This window comes from Acartia tonsa, chromosome 8 (assembly GCF_053477335.1).
Source record: "Acartia tonsa isolate MP-2025a chromosome 8, ASM5347733v1, whole genome shotgun sequence".
Lineage (NCBI taxonomy): Eukaryota > Metazoa > Arthropoda > Copepoda > Calanoida > Acartiidae > Acartia > Acartia tonsa.
The window spans coordinates 42010475-42031140 of record NC_137267.1 but is presented as its reverse complement, the minus strand read 5'-3'; the positions used below and the strand labels follow the sequence as shown (position 1 = coordinate 42031140).

General features: G+C 32.6%; 1 protein-coding gene across 1 annotated transcript in view; it reads right to left on the bottom strand.

The window, feature by feature from the left end:
• Positions 1-3649: 3649 nt before the first annotated feature.
• LOC145326983 (uncharacterized) overlaps positions 3650-20666 on the bottom strand; it is a 41056-nt gene continuing 24039 nt past the window's right edge. Inside the window, exons 5-24 of the mRNA XM_080170453.1 lie at positions 19851-19899; positions 17965-18055; positions 17434-17682; positions 17315-17351; positions 16442-17245; positions 16084-16365; positions 15507-15988; positions 15242-15425; positions 14984-15179; positions 14782-14886; positions 14246-14370; positions 13723-13890; positions 13227-13355; positions 10934-11067; positions 9686-9833; positions 8748-8858; positions 8284-8380; positions 6000-6051; positions 4262-4320; positions 3650-3861 (exon numbers count right to left, since the gene is read on the bottom strand). Of these exons, the coding sequence (XP_080026579.1) occupies positions 3794-3861; positions 4262-4320; positions 6000-6051; positions 8284-8380; positions 8748-8858; positions 9686-9833; positions 10934-11067; positions 13227-13355; positions 13723-13890; positions 14246-14370; positions 14782-14886; positions 14984-15179; positions 15242-15425; positions 15507-15988; positions 16084-16365; positions 16442-17245; positions 17315-17351; positions 17434-17682; positions 17965-18055; positions 19851-19899 (3570 nt within the window). The 3' untranslated portion in view covers positions 3650-3793. The remainder of the gene's footprint in view (positions 3862-4261; positions 4321-5999; positions 6052-8283; positions 8381-8747; positions 8859-9685; positions 9834-10933; positions 11068-13226; positions 13356-13722; positions 13891-14245; positions 14371-14781; positions 14887-14983; positions 15180-15241; positions 15426-15506; positions 15989-16083; positions 16366-16441; positions 17246-17314; positions 17352-17433; positions 17683-17964; positions 18056-19850; positions 19900-20666) is intronic.

The following is a 20666-nucleotide window of genomic DNA, read 5'->3' as shown; positions in this document are numbered from 1 at the left end:
AGAGACCGCCGGTTAAGGTCAGGTATATACTGAATGCTTATTATGGGAATCTTTAAATAAAAAATTAGCGGTCTTTATATATCTTAATTAACAGCATAGTAAAATATGAGTTTCCCATAATATTACAGACTGATAGACTAGGCTAATTATATAGTAGCATCGCTATACTAAAAATAAACAGGGAGTAAGGGAGGGGACAATGGATCGAATATTCAATTTTTAGGAGTCTCAGACTTTGGGTACTGGCTTAAAGGTAATGTGCAAGAATTTAGCAGTTTCTGACTGACTTTGGGTACTAGCGCACAGAATGCCGCTAACTCGTTTGTTAGTTTTGAATATTGCAGACAAGTATCAATAAACTTAATTTGTTATGATGTGGCTGGTTTAAAAATTTTTTTCTCTCCAGAAAATATCATTTCATAGATAAAAACTTAATTGTGATATTTGTTTAATAAACAATTTAAGAATCCAATTAAATATTGGGTTATGGGGCTATGGGTTGAATGGGTTCCAGGGAGATTTTTCTAGTTTAAATTACATAATGGTTACGTCAGTCTGATGTGCTGGTAATATAATTTTCAAATTTATGCTTTTTTCTTGGAACTTTCTTCTTATTTTATTGTTTTCTGTATTGTATTAACTCTCCCTTTAAAATTTCCTACATATTTTCTGGATTAATCTGGATTTCAAGGATTTTAGCAAATACTCTTAAATTGAATTAATTGCCCATTGTCACCTCCCTTACTCCCTGAATAATAAAAGCTTATGCATTATGAAAAAAGAATGGTTATTTATCACAAGGTATTACAGACAGCTTTCAGCGGATATAAAAATAAAGAATTATAAGATTAAAACTAGGGATTGAAGGTTCGCGATATTTTTATGATTTATATTTTAATATTCGTGGAAAATTGTCTGTAATACAATGCTTTACATAATTTATCATTATGATCCATTATAATCCAGAGGATATTAATCTGTTTTGAAGCAATACTGGACATAGACTAGATAGATTTTTTTGAGTCTGAAAAATGTTGTGGTGGTTCAATCATAAATTTTGCGTTGGAATGACAGGAGTTGGCAACTGGTTGATCAAATAAAACCTAATCTGGCAGCTGAACAAAAAATATGGAAAATCAAAGCGTTGCAGCAGCTTTAAACCTTCTACCTATCGTCGGGAAGGTTCAATATTGGCCCAAAAATTGTTATGCTAAAGATGTTAAAAAGTTGTAATCACAGCTGCTATTTGAGATACACATCATTGATATTAAAAAATGGAGAGCCTTTAGTACAAAATTTACATTCCCCCTATATACTACGTCTTGGTATAAAGCTAGTCAAACGTTGCATTGTTTATCATGTGCCACAAGTAGACTAAAAAAATTCCAGGTTTTTGAAAATGACGAATCCCAAGCTGCACCACCTTTGTACCACTTTTGATTCCTGTGACGTCATAAAAATGAGGGAGATGAGAAGTGAAGTGGGAAAGAAAACCCCTAAAAATAAGATGGAGAATCCCTCATTTTTATGACGACACAGGAATCAAAAGTGGTACAAAAGTGGTGCAGATTGGGATTCGTAAAAAATACTTATTTATGGCTGTGCAAACCGCTTAAATGGGTAAATTTTAAAAACCTGGATTTTTTTTAGCTTACCTGTTATTTAGGAACACAGTAAAAGTGTCGGACTGATTATGACATAAGAAAAAAAATTAGCCAATGAGAGGCCATTATTGACCAATGGTAAAATTTATAGTGGGGTCTCTCATTGGCTAATTTTTTTTGTTACGTCATAATCAGTCCGACACTTTTACTGTGTTCGTTATTTAGGTTTTTTTTCTTGCCTTCAATGAATCTTGATTTTATTAGAATAAAGAAAGCCTTGTTATGAAAGATTTTATTTTATTTCACTCGAATTGTTATCAAAATAAATACAGATTAAATATTCAAAAAATTCATAAATTATATGAAAATATACAATAACATTCTTATAAAATAAAATAGAATTTTCCCAGACATGAAAAGTTAAACATCCCGCTCTAAATAAAGTAAGTAACGTATTGCATCGTATTATAGTCAGTTTTCCGTGGATAGTAAAATCTAACAATATTAGATTAAGTCCATTCAAAGCCTGGGCCAACAAAACAGGGGATTTAATTTATACTTTGTTTTTTATGTATCTTTCAAGGAAAATTCTCTATAATACGATACATTATATTTCAGTATTGCTCAAAACCGGTTATAATCCTGCCAAGTAGTAGCCCCACAGGTCTTATTCATCATAAACATAATTATAAGGGGTAGGGTTATGGATTTGCTCCATTTTCAAATAAAGGATTATTGTAAAACATCTTTCTATTCAAGAACACAATAATCTTTTCTCGTATTCATTCGAATCCGGTGGATAGGAACCGGTTCTCCTCTAGCATCGTATTATATCCAGCTTTTTACAAATATAAAAATGTACAATCATAAGATTAAAACCAGTTGTTTTAGCCCGTGCCTTCGGCACCTTGGGGCTAAAAAAACTAGTTTTAGGCTTGTAATTGTACATTCTATATCCGCGGAAAGCTGTTTATAATACGATGAAAGAAATAACTATTATCATTTTTATTTCAATAGAATGTTATTTAACATTTAATTTTAGAATATGTTATTCATACTTTTAAATAAATATGTATGTACATTGTACAATGTACAGGGTGCAACACATAAATCCGGACTTTTTCTATTTTGTAAAAAAATAAACATAAATGCGTCAATTTTAAAGATTTTATTGAATTTTAAAAACTGATTAGGTAAATGACTAATAGATTATTCAAAATCGCCGCCAGCCTTAATTATCGCCCCTACCCGCCTCCTGAACCGCCTGCAGGCCCTGGTCACCATGTACCTGTACAAGCTGGCGAAGTTCTCCTTGATAGTGGCAATGAGGGATCTTTGTGGTATGAGCACGTCTATTGGATCGTACTTCAAAGTAGCCCTGGGCCCAATAGTCCAATGGATTAAAATCTGGGCTGCTGGGAGGCCACATCTCCTTAGGGACGTGAGTAACCGCAGGATCCAAATTCCCATCTTTTAAGTTACCCTTCGACACGGTGGCTCTTATTTGGGCCAAAGTTGAGCTAGAACGGCGTTTAATACCTTTTTGGAAATGGCAGCAAGATTTAGCTAGAATTGTTGGAGCAACCCATAGTCTAAAACGAGATTCCAGGTTCCATATGGGCCCCTGAAGACGATAACCGTGAAATTTTCAAGATTTTTTACGTTTTTGACATCTCACAATCTGCTACGTGTTATTTTGTTGGATAACTACGGCCAAGCCACCTGGGATAGAGAGCTCTAGTAAATTCTTACCTAACTTATGTATCTAACAGTACCTTCAGCAAGTTTCATTAGCAACTGGCGCATTTCGAATCTGCCTTTTTGAAAATATGCGCGGCCAGCTCGGAGTACACGTTCTAATTTGTCCAGAGATTTTTATGGGTAGAAAGGTCATTACCTAAGCTTTTTATAGTGGGGTCAAACGTCCTGATAGGTCAAGTAGTCTTGGCGCTATGGCCGGATTTATGTGCCGCACCATGTTTATATTAACAAGGATAACAACATCCATTAAGTAGAAAACTACAAATAAATAAACACTAACATCGGATAGTCGTACTTTGAGTGAAACCGCCAGTAATGTTCTAAGAGGCTTTTTATAGTGCCTATACAAAAAGACGTCATACTGGCCTATCATTGGTCATTTGTATTGTATGACGTCATTTTTTATTGGTACTATAAAGCTTCATAATTTAGAATGTAAAGTTGAGCGGATTAATTCCAGCATGTTGGTGGATTTTCTCTACGGTAGCTGGCGCATCTAAAATTACAAATATTTTTAGTGAAGAAGATTCTCTTAATTTAATCGATGTGTCTGTCTTTCTGTCTATTGGAAACGGTATGCGGAAATGAAAAATTCCTGGTTGCAATTCAATCTTCAATATACAAATAAATTGACATACAGTATATAATTTATTTAGTACGCCTTTAATGCTCTAAGAAACGACTATTATGTTATTTAAGTTTTAAAGCAGATTTTTGTTTATATTTTCTTACTCTTGCGTATCTACTCTATGAATGGCTTTGTTTGTCGGGATAATGCATAGTGTAGGAAATATGTGCTTTTCTGAACCTATGAAACAAGGAAGTACAGACATTTGAATTCTAGAGTAGCTGCGCTACCAAAATACCTAATCTAGAATCCACATTTTAAAACTTACCTAACCTCCACCATCCAGGGCTAACCCCGTTGTCTTGTCTGCTAGAGTTCAACGCATCCCTAAACAAGAAAAAAATTAGGGGGGGGGGGGCGGTCAGTAGAAGAAAATTGAAAGCGAAGCTTTTCCTACAATTTGAGCCTTAACGTACGTCCGTAAAGAAAAGTTCGTTAATTAAGGCACGATATAATTGTCCTATCGATTTCAAACTTAGCATGATGATTCCTGTAATATTGCAACTCGATAATCATTTATACATTTTGATTTTTTTATTATTTAAAAACAATATTCATTTGATATTAACATTCTATTCACTTGATTTTTGGAATATGGATTCCTAGGAATATTAGGTATGATGTGGTGCATCTCTATAATCAAGATGAATTGGTAATATTTATTCAGACCTCTGAATAATGATAAATACGCAGTTACTCTTTCTTGTTTAACTTTTTAAATTTGTTAATTTTTGCTTTGTGGATGTTTTCATCCTTGTTTTACTGCGAACAGATTAAAACAAGTTCTATTTAAAACATAAAACATAATTTATTACTTATAATGTATTAGATGCGAAGCTACTCTTTGATTACAAAGCAAGAATACATACAAAAAAATTCTTTAAAATGTCTCTCGGATCTTTTAGTTCTAAAATCTTTAAAAATTACTTTTACTTGTAGAAATCCTTAAAATTGATCGTACTATTAAAAAAAAACTTTTTTATTGGTTAATATTCAATTTCAAATATTCAAGTTTTTCAATTAAGATATAACTTATATAAACCACCAATTAAACATTGAAAGCCCATTCAGAATTTTAATGATTTTAAGGTAATTTTTTTGTTGCACTTAGAGGCTAATTGGCTAGTGCATTTTTAAAATCGAAGCTTTTTTATGATTAGGGTCGGTCCGTCCGTACTTACGCAACGGTTCACTCTTTTCGCTAATTTAGACATGCTAGAATTGTCCTATCGATTCCAAACTTTGCATGGTGATTACTATTACAGTTAGGTACGACTTAGAAAGCGCAGCAACTCTATAATCGTTACCAGAAAGTCCGTACAACCATTTAAAACTAGCTGATTTTTTTTGACAAGAAATTGTCGTATGTTAAAATTGTCCTACTCTTCTGATTTTTAGAATATTGATTCTTATTACAACAAGGTACAATGTCATGAGCTAAGCATCTCTATAATCCTAAAAGTCCTAAAAATGTCAGTATGTCCTCTTTCTGTATCATGCATTTATCCAGTTTTGCAACAAATTTACTTTCAATTTTGTATAGACTTATGCATTAATATTATGCTTATTTACTTCTGACACTCTAAAAGTTCTTCCATTTTAGAGCTTCGCCTTTATGGGTCATGTCATCCTTGTTATAAAAAAACGTGCACTTTAAAATATTTATTCATAAAGGCTTTTTAAAGAGCATTATTGAAGTACAACTATACAGTTTAAAAATGTATCCAAAAATATTGAATTGCATTTTTACAGGTTCAACAATTGTACACAAAAATATATACATAAATTAATCAATTCTGCATTATGAGGGTTAAACTGTATAGGGGTGTACATTTTTGTTTAGCGCCATACCAGTAGAGGAGTGAAAATGACCCCCCATGTGTCAAAATAACCCACCCCCCCTTAGGGTTAGGCCCCACAACCATTTCAAAAGTTAGGGTAGGTAAAGATAAAATATATTCAATTTTATAGAAAAAATGAGACTAATTTGCAATAATTTGTATTACCTTATAGCAAAGAGGACGCTGATGGCCAATAGAAAAGCTGGTTCACCAGTAGCTAAAATTTATTGATATTCATTTATTAGGTACTAGTTGCTCCACCCTTAGACTCTACTTAAAAGCAAAAAAAGCCAGCAAAATAGCCTAAAACCACCCTAAAACATTTTTAAAGCTTCCCTGAAAACTACAAACAATTCGGCATAACAGTTTACGAGATCTTTAGCTTCAGACAAAAAACAAAAGGCCAGTAGAAGATAAATTAAAGTAAAATGATAACTATAATAAACAAATTACTTTTCTGTAGATCAAAATTATTGATTAAAAAGTTTTTGGGCCTATGACTAATACTATGTTGATTATGTAGAAGGACATCTAGCGGGGTGTATACACCCCTCTCACAAAATTATGAAGAGTAATTCTCTTGGGGATGTACACCAATTTAAAATTCATTGTCTTATATCATAAGATCATTGCATAGAATTGAAAACCTAACAATTAAAAATTTTTCTCGTATTCATTCGAATCCGGTGGATAGGAACCGGTTCTCATCCATACGAAAAAACTATGTCTAACATCGTATTATATCCAGCTTTCTACGAATATCAAAATGTACAATCAAAAGTTTAAAACCGGTTTTTTTAGCCGGTGCCTTTGGCACCTCGGGGCTAAAAAAACTAGTTTTAATCTTTTAATTGTACATTCTATATCCGCGGAAAGCCGTTTATAATACGATACGAGAAATAACTATTCTTCGATAACAAAATATCCTAAATGGTTCATTGGTCACAATTAAAATAATTAACATTAAAGGCATTAAATTAGAGATGTTTATAGTGCCTATAATAATTTGACGTCATACAATACAAATGACCAATGATAGGCTAATAAACAGAATAAATCACCAATGGCAGGCCAGTATACATTGTAATTTACAAATGTTAGGCCAGTATACATTGTATTTGACCAATGTTAGGCCAGTATACATTGTAACCCAGCTTATACTTTTATCGCATTATTTTAAGAAACATGTCGCATTAATACGTCCTTAATGACGTAACTTTTTTATTACTATACAAATGACGTTTCATATTTTTTAAATTTTTTTAAAGGACGTGTTGTGTACCAAAAACACGTCGTTATCTTTAAAAAAACGTCACCAAAAAAATATAAATAATAACAATATTTTGAATTTAATTAATGACATTTTATCTAAAATAACAGCGCATTAAAACGTCAATTTTTCCTTTAAAACGTCCAGAAAAACAAGATGGCCGCCAAACTTTCAAAATTGTATTATAATTTTTTATTATTTGTAGTAAATAAAATGATTAAATTTAATTCAATTTAAATCATTTAAGGCTGTATTAAGACGTCAAAATTTTATAAAACGTCAAAAAAAACAATATGGCTTCCAAATTTGGTAATGTATTATTTACTTACAAACAAAATAGTAGAAATAATTCAGGGTTAAAATTAATCTAACTATTTTAAATCATACACATAATATGTTTCTATTATTTCATTGCTTACTGAAAAGTTTCATGACCTATATATATGGTTCTATTCTTTGTAGAAGGTCTCACCAAAAAAATTAGTTTTCATAATATACATGCATAAAGGAAATAAAATATAAATTCATAGTGGTGTCTGTAGTACTAATATCCTTCATTTCATTACAAAATAATAATTGTCAAACTAAAAATAAGGTCAAAACATTGAGAAAACAAAGCTAAACAATGAGTGATTTCAACTGCCATCTAGTGTCAAAATCAGTAACTATTTGATCCATTTCCTTTTTAAATTTATATAAGATCATTTTAATGCGTCCTTATTTATCAATACGTCATTTAAATTATTTAATTAAGAAAGATGACTTATTACAAATAAAGGACGTTTTGATTCAACATTATTTATTTTATTTACTGTCACATTAATATGTATTCTATAAAATATATTAATATGTGGAAAAAATAGAATATGACGTATTGAAACAACCTTAAATTTTATATTTAATCAGGCATTAATTTGTAATTTCTTTTTTTAAGAAAAATAATGGCAAATAAAAAACAATTAAGGCCATAATAATAAGTCATTTTCTTTAAATACGTCACAAAAAAGACGTATTGAAAATTAACGACATGTCAATGCAACATTTCTAAAGAAACAAAACCACTTTAGTAGATGCTGGGAATTGACCAATGTTAGGCCATTATTATGTTATTTTTTTATAAGCACTATAAAAAGCCTCCAATAAATTTTGATTGTAAATTTAAGTGAATTTTTCAAATACCTTTAGAGCCTAAAACCATTTTATTGTTTCTTGAATTCTTGAGCATGGTTACATTGAACTTCTCTGGAATATCCTTAGCCAGGGGAGGATTGTACTCCTAAAAAAAGGAATTATTTAAGGATATAGCTTGTAAAAACTTTGTCGTTGGTAACATTTTTAACGCAGTCTCTTTAAAAAAAAATCCTATTCATCAATCCATTAAGCATTTAATCTGTCCAGATTACCCAGGTACTCTTAGTAAGCAAAGCACCAGTGTCAGGATGAAACTTTATTTCTTCAGAAGTCCACATTCCAACTCCCATCATATCTATCTACCTATATATCTATCTATCTATCTATATTACCCAGGTACTCTTAGTAAGCAAAGCACCAGTGTCAGGATGGAACTTTTTTTCTTCAGATGTTCACATTCCAACTCTCATCATATCTATCTATCTATCTATCTATATATCTATCTATATTACCCAGGTACTCTTAGTAAGCAAAGCTCCAGTGTCAGGATGAAACTTTATCTCCTCAGATGTCCACATTCCAACTCCCATCATAAAGGCTCCTTCAATCTGTCCAATATCAACCTAAGAAATACAATGATGATACACAAAATTACCTCTATCTGTAGATTAAAATTAGTGGTTGAAACGTTTAGACACACAACTAAATGAATGAACCAATCAAAATTAAAAAAAAAGTCTCCAAGATTTTAAAACCAACGAATAGGAAAACGTTATTACAAGACTTTGGGGACTAGTGTGACAAACAGCCAAATGTCTCCTCCCTCCCTGTAAATTAATAGTTTAACCAAATCTTTAATAAATCAAAGAATAAAAGTTGACATACAAATGGATATAGAATACGTGGATATTATGACAGTGGAAAAATATGTCTTCAGTTTAGGTTGCTACAATGGTCTTCGTTTATTGGCCAGTTCGTTCCTTCAGTAGGAGGGAATGTGTTAAGGGGTGGATTAGGGGGTATTTAGTTTTTCTTTATTAGAGAACATAAAAATTTGGAGTAACATCCAATTATTAATATATCCATTAATAGCTGATTATTTACAGCAGTTTTTATAATTGAAAAATAAGTATAAAAGCAGGGAGGCTGTTGTTAATTTAACTAGGACTCAAAAGTTTTATAACAATATGATGTTATACCTTGGTTCAAAAACGTTGGGTACCTTTTTAAAAATTTTTATTGGTTTGTTAAAATTAATAGGGTCTTAAAAACTCTAATAATAAGTTAGGATAATAAATATATAATTATAATATCTTCTTGATGTTTGCATTTTCAAACTGTTCTATAGTAGTTTTATTTTCTTTGCCTAACCCCTGTTGGGGACTTTAACATTGCGGGGTCTATACCTGCATTAACCTAACCCTGTGGGACTAAACAATATGAGGCTCACCAATGGGGAGGTGGAGAGGCCGACATCCTCAATGATATCACAGCTTCTGATATGTTTCTCCCCGGTGAGTATATCCACCTCAACCTCTGTGAGAGCCACAGCCCAGATATTATAGTTGTCACAGGTGTCATGGTTGTCAGGTGCAAACCTTAAATCATCTTAATTGATTAAAATAGAATTGCTTCCCAGGGATTTTAAGGGATAAGACAATGGCCGATAAATGATGTACATCCCCAATAAAGATACACAATATCACCCCTTCTGTAGATTATAATTAGTAATTGACACTTAAGTTAATTATTCAACAAATCAAATTTCATCAAAGTCCCCAAAGTTTTTGAACCAACAATTAAGAAAATGATATTCCAAAACTTTGTGGACTAGTGTTATAAACAGCCCAATGTCCCCTCCCTTCCTGGTTTCATATAGCATGAATGGATTGAATATTGTGTTACTATATCAAATTAGTAAGTTTTCACTGTACACAACTAAAATAATTATAATCAAATTACAAAAAACTTTCTACAGTTTCTACAGCAAGGTTGACAACTTCCAAAAGAAATCCATAATAATCTCGCTAACCGCTAAAACCAATATTATTCTCGTTTATAGGAAAGCTCCTTATAGTCCCAGGAAAGGTTAATAATTATTTTGGTTTTCATCACAAATGCTATTGGATCCTAAATGTCTAGTAATAAACAATAGATTAAGACTCCTACGAAATCCTTCTAAATTTGATTTTAAAATTGGTTCTTACTGCTGCTATGTCAGGTGCAAGCCATTAATAGTTAGAGTAAAGGGAATGTATTGGCCCAAAACAGGCGATACTCATTACCAAAGGTCATAGAATCAAAGGGTTGGTCGGATGTTGGGTGTTACTTAACCAAATACTACGGGTATTTGGACAGAAAAGGAGTTATCCGGACCTGACGTTAGGGTGTCATGGACAGGAGTCTCGTCAGTATTACGTAATTGTAGGGTAGGGTAACACATTTCTGAAGGTTAACTTACATTATAAATATAAAATATACGTGGATTTATTTACATGGAAAAAAATTTCACCAATTTAGCTTGCTAATATGAATCTCATTTATTGGTCAGTTCGATCATCCAGTGGGAAGATTCGAAGGGATTGAGTAAAAGGGTAGGATGGATGTTATTGTTTTTTTAGCCAGCTGCTAGCATCACTTGATTAGAGTAAATGAAAATCTGGAGCAACATCCAAGTAATGATGAATCGATTACTTACATGTATCTAGCACAAAGGTCAACATTGGCCATGTTAGCAGCTTGGATGATCTCCAGCCAAGTGGCTGAGGCCTCCAGCTTACTCTTCACTTCAACGAGTCTCTCATTCAATATCTCACATGCCTTGATAGCAGCCTAAATAATACATAATAATTGTGATTATAAAAAGCTTTAAATAAATAGCAAATAATAGTTATTTCTATCATCGTATTATAAACGGCTTTCCGCGGATATAGAATGTACAATTATAAGATTAAAACTAGTTTTTTTAGCCCCGTGGTGCCGAAGGCACGGGCTAAAAAAAACTAGTTTTAATTTTATGATTGTACATTTCTATATTCGTAGAAAGCTGGATATAATACGATGATAGACATAGTTTTTTCGTATGGATGAGAACCGGTTCCTATCCACCGGATTCGAATGAATACGAGAAAAAGTTAATTATCTGCCTTAGAATTGACAGAAAAGACATATATAGTAAATTATTCTAAAAAATCAGACATTTATCTTAAATAACAGCCAAGAAAATCATATTTCATACATACAGACCGACATACAGCCAGACAGCGATTTAAACAGTTTGAAATCATCTAAAAATAAATCAGCCATCTATCTCAAAGAACAGCCAAGAAATTCATATTTTCATCTATTTTTTTAAAAAATAAGGTGGTAGGGGTTTTTGTGCTCGATAGGCACTTTGAGTGGAATTGTACTCTGTGTAATTGCTATAGAAATAGTAAAAGATAGATAATTTGATTACCAATGTTGATTTTCTTTAGAAATTTAATAATATTACTATTAGAATATGTTGATTAAGTTACAAATATCATGACTTAATTACAAATATATACAAAGACAATTATGTCCATAGGTAGCGAAGCAAAACAAACCAACAAATTAAAGTAAATATGGTTAGTTAATAGAAACTAAAATGGATCTTATTGATTGGTCAGTTCGTTCTTCCAGTCGTAGGGTAGGGTTAGGGTATGTGGTAATAAGGGTGGATAGAGGGTATCCTTATTTTATCAAGCTGTTGGTATCAATATCCAAGTAATGATGTATCGATTAAAACCAGTTTTTTTTAGCCCGTGCCTTCGGCAACTCGGAGCTAAAAACTGGTTTTAATCTTATAATTGTACATTTTTATATTCGTAGAAAGCCGTTTATAATAGATTCTAGACATAGTTTTTTCGTATGAATGAGAACCAGATCCTATCCACCGGATTCGAATGAATACGAGAATAGTTATTTCTTTCATCGTATTATAAACGGCTTTCCGCGGATATAGAATGTACAATTATAAGATTAAAACTAGTTTTTTAGCCCCGCGGTGCCGAAGGCACCGGCTAAAAAAACTAGTTTTAATCTTATGATTGTACATTTTTATATTCGTAGAAAGCTGGATATAATACAATGCTAGACATAGTTTTTTCGTATGGATGAGAACCGGTTCCTATCCACCGGATTCGAATGAATACGAGAAAATAGTTTCTTGACATTATTTACAACTACTATATACATATATGGCTTTATAGAAGGGTATAGATTCATATATAATTAAAATTTTATGTAAATTATCATATCACGTTGATTTAATACTGTAACTGCGACAAACAGACGTACATATACATTTTTTGTTGTAGCTTTGCTGTGTAACTTTGACCTCGACATTTCTTTTGATAAAACAAACGACTGCAGTTTCCCAAAGTTTGGTAAACAACCTACAAAAAAAAACCTCTCCTATCCTACATCCTTATACTAAAGTAACATGATGTCTGTTTGTGTGTTTGTGTGTCTGTGTGTTTGGGCCGAAGGATCTCGATAACCGCTGAACCGATCGGGTTCTCCTTAACAGAATAGCTTCTCATAGGTCCCGGGAAGGTTTATAACTATTTTGGGGGAAGGTACCACCACCCTCCCAAGAGAAATCGCCCCTAGAAAAAAATGAAAAATCTCCCCTCCAACGAAAAGAAAAAAAATTACAATTTTTTTTAACTTAAATTAAAATTTTTTTTCTTTACTTTTTCTTTTAAAATCTAAAATAATAAATTGTGTTATCAAATTCGACTTTCCCCTCCTCAAGTGTCCCTAGGCGTTTTTTAAACTTTGAAATAAGGTGGAAGGCTTTTTTTATTCATCAATCAAACTTTGGTATTATACAGCAACTATTATAGTTTTAATTTAATTTACTAGAAATTACCAAGTTTGAACCTAATCCTTAAACAGCAGCAGTAGAAACTTAACTTAAACCTATAACAACCTTAAAAAAACGTTTTAACTTTTAACAAAATTACCGCACAGCAGTGTTCCGAGGTGAAGCTGCCTCCGGAGACCATGGCGTTTGGGCTGATGTTGTTCATGGCACTCTTGATCTTGATCAGGCTCATATCAACACCAAGTTTCTTTGCTATCACTTGCTGGACCTTAACAAATAAGTAAAGTAGATTTTGTGTCTGTAGCTTAAGATTTCAATAACTACAGAAATAATCTATATAAAAGTTTATTTTGGTCCCGAACAACTTTAAGACTATTATTTAGGAAAATACCCATCCAGCCCCATCCCTTCTTGTGCTTAAGACTATTTATTCAAGATGAAAATAACAATTTAAACTTTTTGTATCAAAGATTATGTTTGGTGTTTTCTTGCTATACTGCCCATCATATAAATCAAATTATTGGTAATAAAGTTTGGATACTGCTGTTTGAAAACAACCAACCAAAATTATCAAAAATACCGAAAGGTTTGAGCTAACAAATAAGATAACAAAGTTATAAAGTAAATTGCTTTACCTTGGTATTTATACCCTGTCCCATCTCCAGACCAGCATGGGTAACAGAAATAGTTCCATCTCCAGCAAATACAGATATCAGACAGTGATACTGGATGTGGATGTTCTTGATGAAATGTCCACAGCCCATGGGCACCAGAGACAGGCCACGCTTTTTCCATTTGTTATTCTATTAAATAACTTTAGGATAATGGAAAGAAAACAAAGTAGTGGGTTTCGTCATATTTTCACAATGGTTTTAGATAGGCTTATAATCTTGGTTACCCCTGAACCGACAAGGTTGTGTTTCTTAGGGTATATACATACATACTGTTACTGTGGTGGTTTTAAGCTATTTTTTATTACAAAAATAAAAATGGGAGAACATATAGCACATCTGTGTTGTAATATGTAATTCATTCTAAATTCCACGTTGTATGAAGCCCCTTAAATCTAGGGCTAAAGCCATAAGTATAGAATTAACGAAATGAAGATGATTAGTACCGAAAACAATGTGTCAGAAAACATTCAAATAATCAGTTTACCTTGTTGTAGAGTTCAACCTCCTGCTTTCTCTGATCATATTGAGCATCAAGTTTAACCTTATCAATCATGTCAGCAATGGGACAAGGTGTATCAAGCACATCAGGAACAGGTATGATAGGAGATCCTTTGGTGGTAATAATGTTTAACATCTTACTTTATTTACTGGCTAGTGTCTAAAACCCCTAGAGGCCTCCAGGGGCACGTAAAATGTTTTCTTTTCAATATATGTATACCCAAAAATATTTTTTTTCGCTGCTAGATGGGATTTGTTATGTTTTTTTTGTTTTAGCTATTTACCAAAAATATCCGCTGAGCAGTTGTTTTTTATTATTTTTGGTAATTTCTCTTGGGTTGTGGTACCCTTCCACGAAATAGCTATATACCTTTCCAGGACCTATGAGAAGCTACCCTGTAAAGGAGAACTAAATCAGTTCAGCGGAACAAACAGACAAATAGAAATCCTGTTACTTTATTATAAGAATTTATTATAATTGGTTTGAAAACACTTTTAAAACTAAACTAAACATAAATATGCCTTCATGCATCAAATTCTTCATTCTCAACTCCAAAGGTGCCACTTTCATCACTTCAGCAGCATGTTGCATCATGTACTCAAGCATAGCATGACCATTCACCATTCCTTTGATAGTTATTGAATATAGCAATTAAAAATAGTAATGTAATGAAAATAGTTTTTAATTGATACTGATACGGTTGGTGGTTGAAATTTGTAGTACCTGGTGCTCTAATTGTTGTATGCGTAGTTGTATGTGTAGTTACACCAAATGGATTTAATTGTAAATTTGGAAGGTGATAGCAGCTTTGACCAAAAAGAATTGCTATCGGAGTATCAACACCATTCAGGCTCCATCCACCGTCACAGTACATATCTCCTTTAAATCCTGTTATCTTCTGATTAGCATCAAAACCACACTAAACAATCTTTAGTTATAATGAGTTTATGAAAAAAATGGATCATTCTTGTACAGTTTTACCTGATACTCTATGATATAAGGAGTTCTTTTCCCCAACAAGCACATGTGATCCTCTAGGGATAGCCACAGTCTAACTGGTCTCTTTGTTTTCTTGGCAGCTACAGTTGCAGCAGTGGCTAATGCTAATGGCAGCTCTTGACCAGCCCCAAATCCACCACCAAGTCTTTTGACTTCAATGTTGATACTAAATAAGATTATTGATTTTTTGTAAATGTATTTTGATTAACAATTTTAGGTAGTGATACATTTTTAAGGAAAATATAACCTGTTTGTAGGAATATCCAAAGCCTTTGATATGACATTAGCAGCCAAAGCCATGTTTTGAGTAAGCAGTTCAACATCAAAACCTTCATCAGTTGGCTTTGCAATACAAACTTGCGTCTCCATTGTAAAATGATACTGAGATCCCATTTTGATCCTTCCAGATATTACTTGAACAGAGTTAGCCAGAGCAGATGTAACATCCCCATACTCAAGTGGAGATCCAACTGTATGAATATTATTGGCATTTTCCATAGCAACTTCAATGTCAGTTACAACAGGACCAAAATTGCCATAAGAAACCTTGATTTTTTTGGCAGCTTCAATGGCAACATCTCTTGTTTCAGCAACTATAAGACCTACAGCTTGTCCTGCATACTCACTTCTACCAGTGCTAAAGATTTCTTCTGGGTATTTTCTACTTTTCCACGAGTTCACTCCAGGTATGTCATCAGCATTCACATAGGAAATTACTCCAGGAAAAGCCTAAAATGCATATTTTCATCTTAATTGTAAGACAAAAAGGTATATGAATTTGGTTTAATATTTTTCAAAATGTGAGTATAATATGTATTCCTTACCAATGCTTCTGTTGTATCCACACTTACAATGTCACAATTAGCAACACTTGTAAGAACAAATGCAGCATTAAGCTCACCATTGACAGAGGGTATATCATTGACATACTCAGCCTCTCCTGCTGTCTGAATAACACCTTCATACTTTTCAACAGGTTTGCTTATTGGCCACTGACTTTCATCTGTATCAAAGTGTTGCACTCCACTAGTTAATCCTTTTTCTATTTCAAATGCTCCTGATCTTATGTCTTCTGAACATTTGTCACCGAGTAAGTAGATGAAGAACTAAAATTAAAGATAAATATGAATAAACAATAAACATAAATAGAAATCATAAGAATATTGATTACAATAATATAACCTTGTAAAAAAGCCCCATAGCAAGCTGTTTTCTATAGACAGGACTAGCAAGCACTGGATCATCATCAAGAACAAGTTCTTCTGCCAGCAAACCAAGAGCTTCAAGAAAAACATCATGAGTAATTTCTCTTCCTTCAAGAAAACTCTCTGTTACTGAGGCATGCACAAATGAGCTAGAAATGCCACCAAAAACAATTTTGGGTTTATTAAGTATTTTACTATTTGTCTTGTCAACAAGTGCCATAAAACCAGCATTGACATAGGCATGTGCATTGCCACTTCTTGGCATCACCTTAAATGATTTATATACCCATTCTCCAGACTCTGAAACAGATGAAGATAAGTTGTTTGACCAGAGGTAAGTTAATCCCCTCTTCTTGGCAGAAATAGTCTCTTTCTGATTATCAAGTCTTATCTTAATTTTCAAGATAAGTTTTTTGTTCATGTTCATTGTTAGCAGGGCATTCAGTGGAACAGTTTCAACAGAACCTAAGTGGTCAATAATCTCTAGCTGTGCACCTACTGTCTCAAGGCAGACAAAGACATCAGATGGGAAGTCTTTATGATAATGTTTCATCATCAGATTTCCTGCTAAAGATCCTTGGTTTCTCACCCCATAGCTTCCAATCTGTTTCATATGGTGAGCAATACCATTCCAAACTTCATGATCATTTGCTTGAAGAGCAGTGATAGCATCGGTAATCTTTACACTAGCTCCAAGTGATACACTACTGTCTGCTACAACGACTGTAGTAAGTTCAGTCATATTGTTCAAATCAATGAAAACATTACATTGGTCATCATCCTGATCAAATAAGCAAAATAAGAGTTTTGAAATATTCTTAATGTAAAAGACTCAAATATTGATAATTACCTTGTAAACTCCATTAGCTAAGTTTCCAGAAACAAACCTGAAATTTAAAGCTCAAAATAGATTATATAAAAATTTACCCACCGCATACCTAATGTAATTAGAATTTAAATCAATATAACCTGTATCTTTGATCTGTAGTAAGACCTTGCAAGATTGTCAACAAATCCTGAAGAGAAGCTGGCGAGTGCCACTCAAATAGATCAGCACCAGTACCATGGCAAACAGCTGATTTTACAGTGCAAGTACCAGTACATGGTTTCCCTGATTTTTTGCACAATTTTAATTCCTCTATGTCAGGAATACTATCATCTGGGTTGTCAGCAGCAAATTTCTTGAATGCTTCAAGAATAGGCCGGTAACCTGTGCATCTAAAGAAAACACAACAAATAGTAAAAAGATCCTTGAGCAACACAAAATTTGAGCAGAATTGAGTAAAAATTAAATCCTAGTCTATAAAACTGCTTACAACACTCTAATTTTTTTTGGGTGGTCAACTTTTTATCCCCACATTTTGTACATCCTTGAATATTGTTCTTTGTTTCTCTCCTAATTATCATTATGACAGATATCCAAGTGGTTGTATATCAGAAAAAGTGATAGTTCAAGTATTCTTTGTATCATTTCAAAAGTCTAAATTGCAAATATGAGACCTGCAAATGTTGCCATCAAGAATGTTATCAATCTCTAGCTGGGAAGAGTTGGGGTGTTCCTGAAGCCAGCTGTACAATTGCATAACCATCCCTAACAAAGTACAGAACATGTTATTATAATCAGGTCATTAATATGGTCCAGGATTAAAAACAATTGTATTATATCAATAGTAAGAATAGGGAAAATGTCTTGGCCTATAATCAGGTGCAACTTAATACTAGGACTTTCAGACAAAGGCCATGCTATCAAAGGGCTGGTATTATGTCGGGTAACCTATTATCCACCGGGCAAATGGATGCATTATTAGACATGGTGTATGTTTCAAGGTAAGTGAGGTTTAGAAATACAAAGCCACCTTGAAGCCATCATCCCTGTAATGTCTGTCCTAACCTCATTATGTGCCAAGACATTTCCATACTATTTTTCCATGTCAGTAAATAAAAAAAAATCATTAGAAAAATACCAGCTTATACCAATGACAAAATTAATTCGGATAAAAATCATGAAATCTATACGTGTTTTTCAGCTGTCGTTGGGGGGCAACACATCGTAAAATTGACGACCTCTCCATTTACCCCTTAAATATTATTTTAGATTTATTTTGCTTGTTGGTCATACCTTATTCCTGGAAAAATACAGTTCAGAACAAAAATCAAAATAGGGTAGATATAATGGTTAGAAGATTAGATGTTAGAATTTTGTTAGGATTTCTGATTTCTTATTTCTTAGTAAAGTATGACTTATTAACAGTCTGACATGTCTTTCAGTGAGTTTTTGATGTGTAAAAATACAATGATGAAAATTCTGACTATTTAACATATGAGTGCTAAAATCCTTATACATGTTCAAAAATGTAATTGTAGGTAGAAATTAACAATATGATAAAATTTAGATTATTAATATATTACCTAATCATGGGTTTTTCTTAAATTCTATTTTAATATAAAATGTAGTGGGTAGATTTTTATTGCTTAAAGTTCAATAATGAAAATTTTAATATAGCACTCAATAATTTTATTAGAACAAATATTTCAAATACTTGTATCTTTTGATTTAATAAAGTGCATACTCTTTATGGGCAGATATATCATTAATTTTTTATTACTACCTCTCATGTTACTTTATTTTATTAAAACCCGCGGCATTAGCGTAAATTATCATGTTCGAGTGGGTATGTCTTTGCCCATAAAAAGATGCAACTCATTACCATGCACAGTTAGGACAATTATAGAGTTGGTTGTCTGTTGGATAGTACTTAATCTAATATCCGTTGGTGTTAGAGTATCACATCCCATTACAATTGGATGATGCTCTAGCTTCTCTAGATGATTACTTTAAATCGAAGGAAAATCTCACTCTAACAATGTAATTAAGTAGGTACTCTATTTTATTGCTTCTTAGTGTTGCTGTACTACCTAATGCCATTGTTGCAATTAGATAACCAGGGAGGGAGGGAACATTGGACTGTAAATTATTCTGGTACATAAAGCTTTATAACCGAGTTATCTTATTTGTTGTCTGAACAACTTTATGTAGATACTTCATTTGGTAGTTCCATACTAGCGGTGTTTACATTCATCAGAAAGGGTAATTTTGCTTATCATCATAGGGTATTTATAATGTTTATTAATTCATCGTTCATTGTGATATCCCTTGAGATTCCTAGATATAAGCCTAGTTCACAAAAGACATAGGTCGACCACCGGAAATTTTAGGTTGACCTCTAAAAGATTTAGGTGACCTTTAAAAGTAATAGGTTGACCTTTAAAAGTTTTAGGTTGACCATTCTATTTGTTAGTTGTATCTGTTTAGGTTGACCTGCAGAAAAAATAGGTCGACCTCTAAAACTCTTTTGTGAACTGGGCTATACGAAAAAAGAGTTTACCTGGAGAGCAGTATCCACACTGTGTTCCATTTTCTTCCGCAAGCTTCGTCTAGAAGCAAACATAGGATTAAAATTTATTTTTGTGGTTCGCCGCGGTTTTGGTTATATACAGTGTTTTTTTTTTATGAGAACTTTTTTGAAAGCAATTTTACCCATTTATAGTTATCAGAATTTAATGATTAATGGCTTATTTTCTTCGTTTTTTAATGCAATTAATAGAACATCAAAACAATATTTCAGTTTTTATTTTAAAAGTACAGTAAAATCTAAAATTCAAAACTAAGGTGTCAACATCTAAAAATGGTTTTAGCGCATTTTTCTTAAGCTCAAATCTTCTTCCTTTTGCAAGAAAAAAATTGGATTTTCTGTAGTCGACTTTGGGGGGCCAATACTCCCTCCCTGGTTGAGATATGACCTTCAAACTTTGATATGTTATAGTACATGTCCCTAATAGTATCTGTTTACATTTTTAGCTCTATATCTCAACTTTGAAGTGTTTAGCAGCCATTCTTGCAAAAGGTTGAATATTTGAGCATAAGAAAAATGCGCTAAAACCATTTTTAGATGTTGACACCTAAGTTTTGAATTTTAGATTTTACTGTACTTTATAAATAAAAACTGAAATATTTTTTTGTTGTTATATTAATTGCATTAAAAAACAAAGAAAATAAGCAATTAAAAATTAAATTCTGATAACTATAAGTGGGGTAAAATTGCTTTTTAAAAAGTTCTCATAAAAAAAACACACTGTACCAAACATAATATTATCGCTAGAACTGTTTTTTTTTTCTTCTGAACATGCTAAAGATATATGAT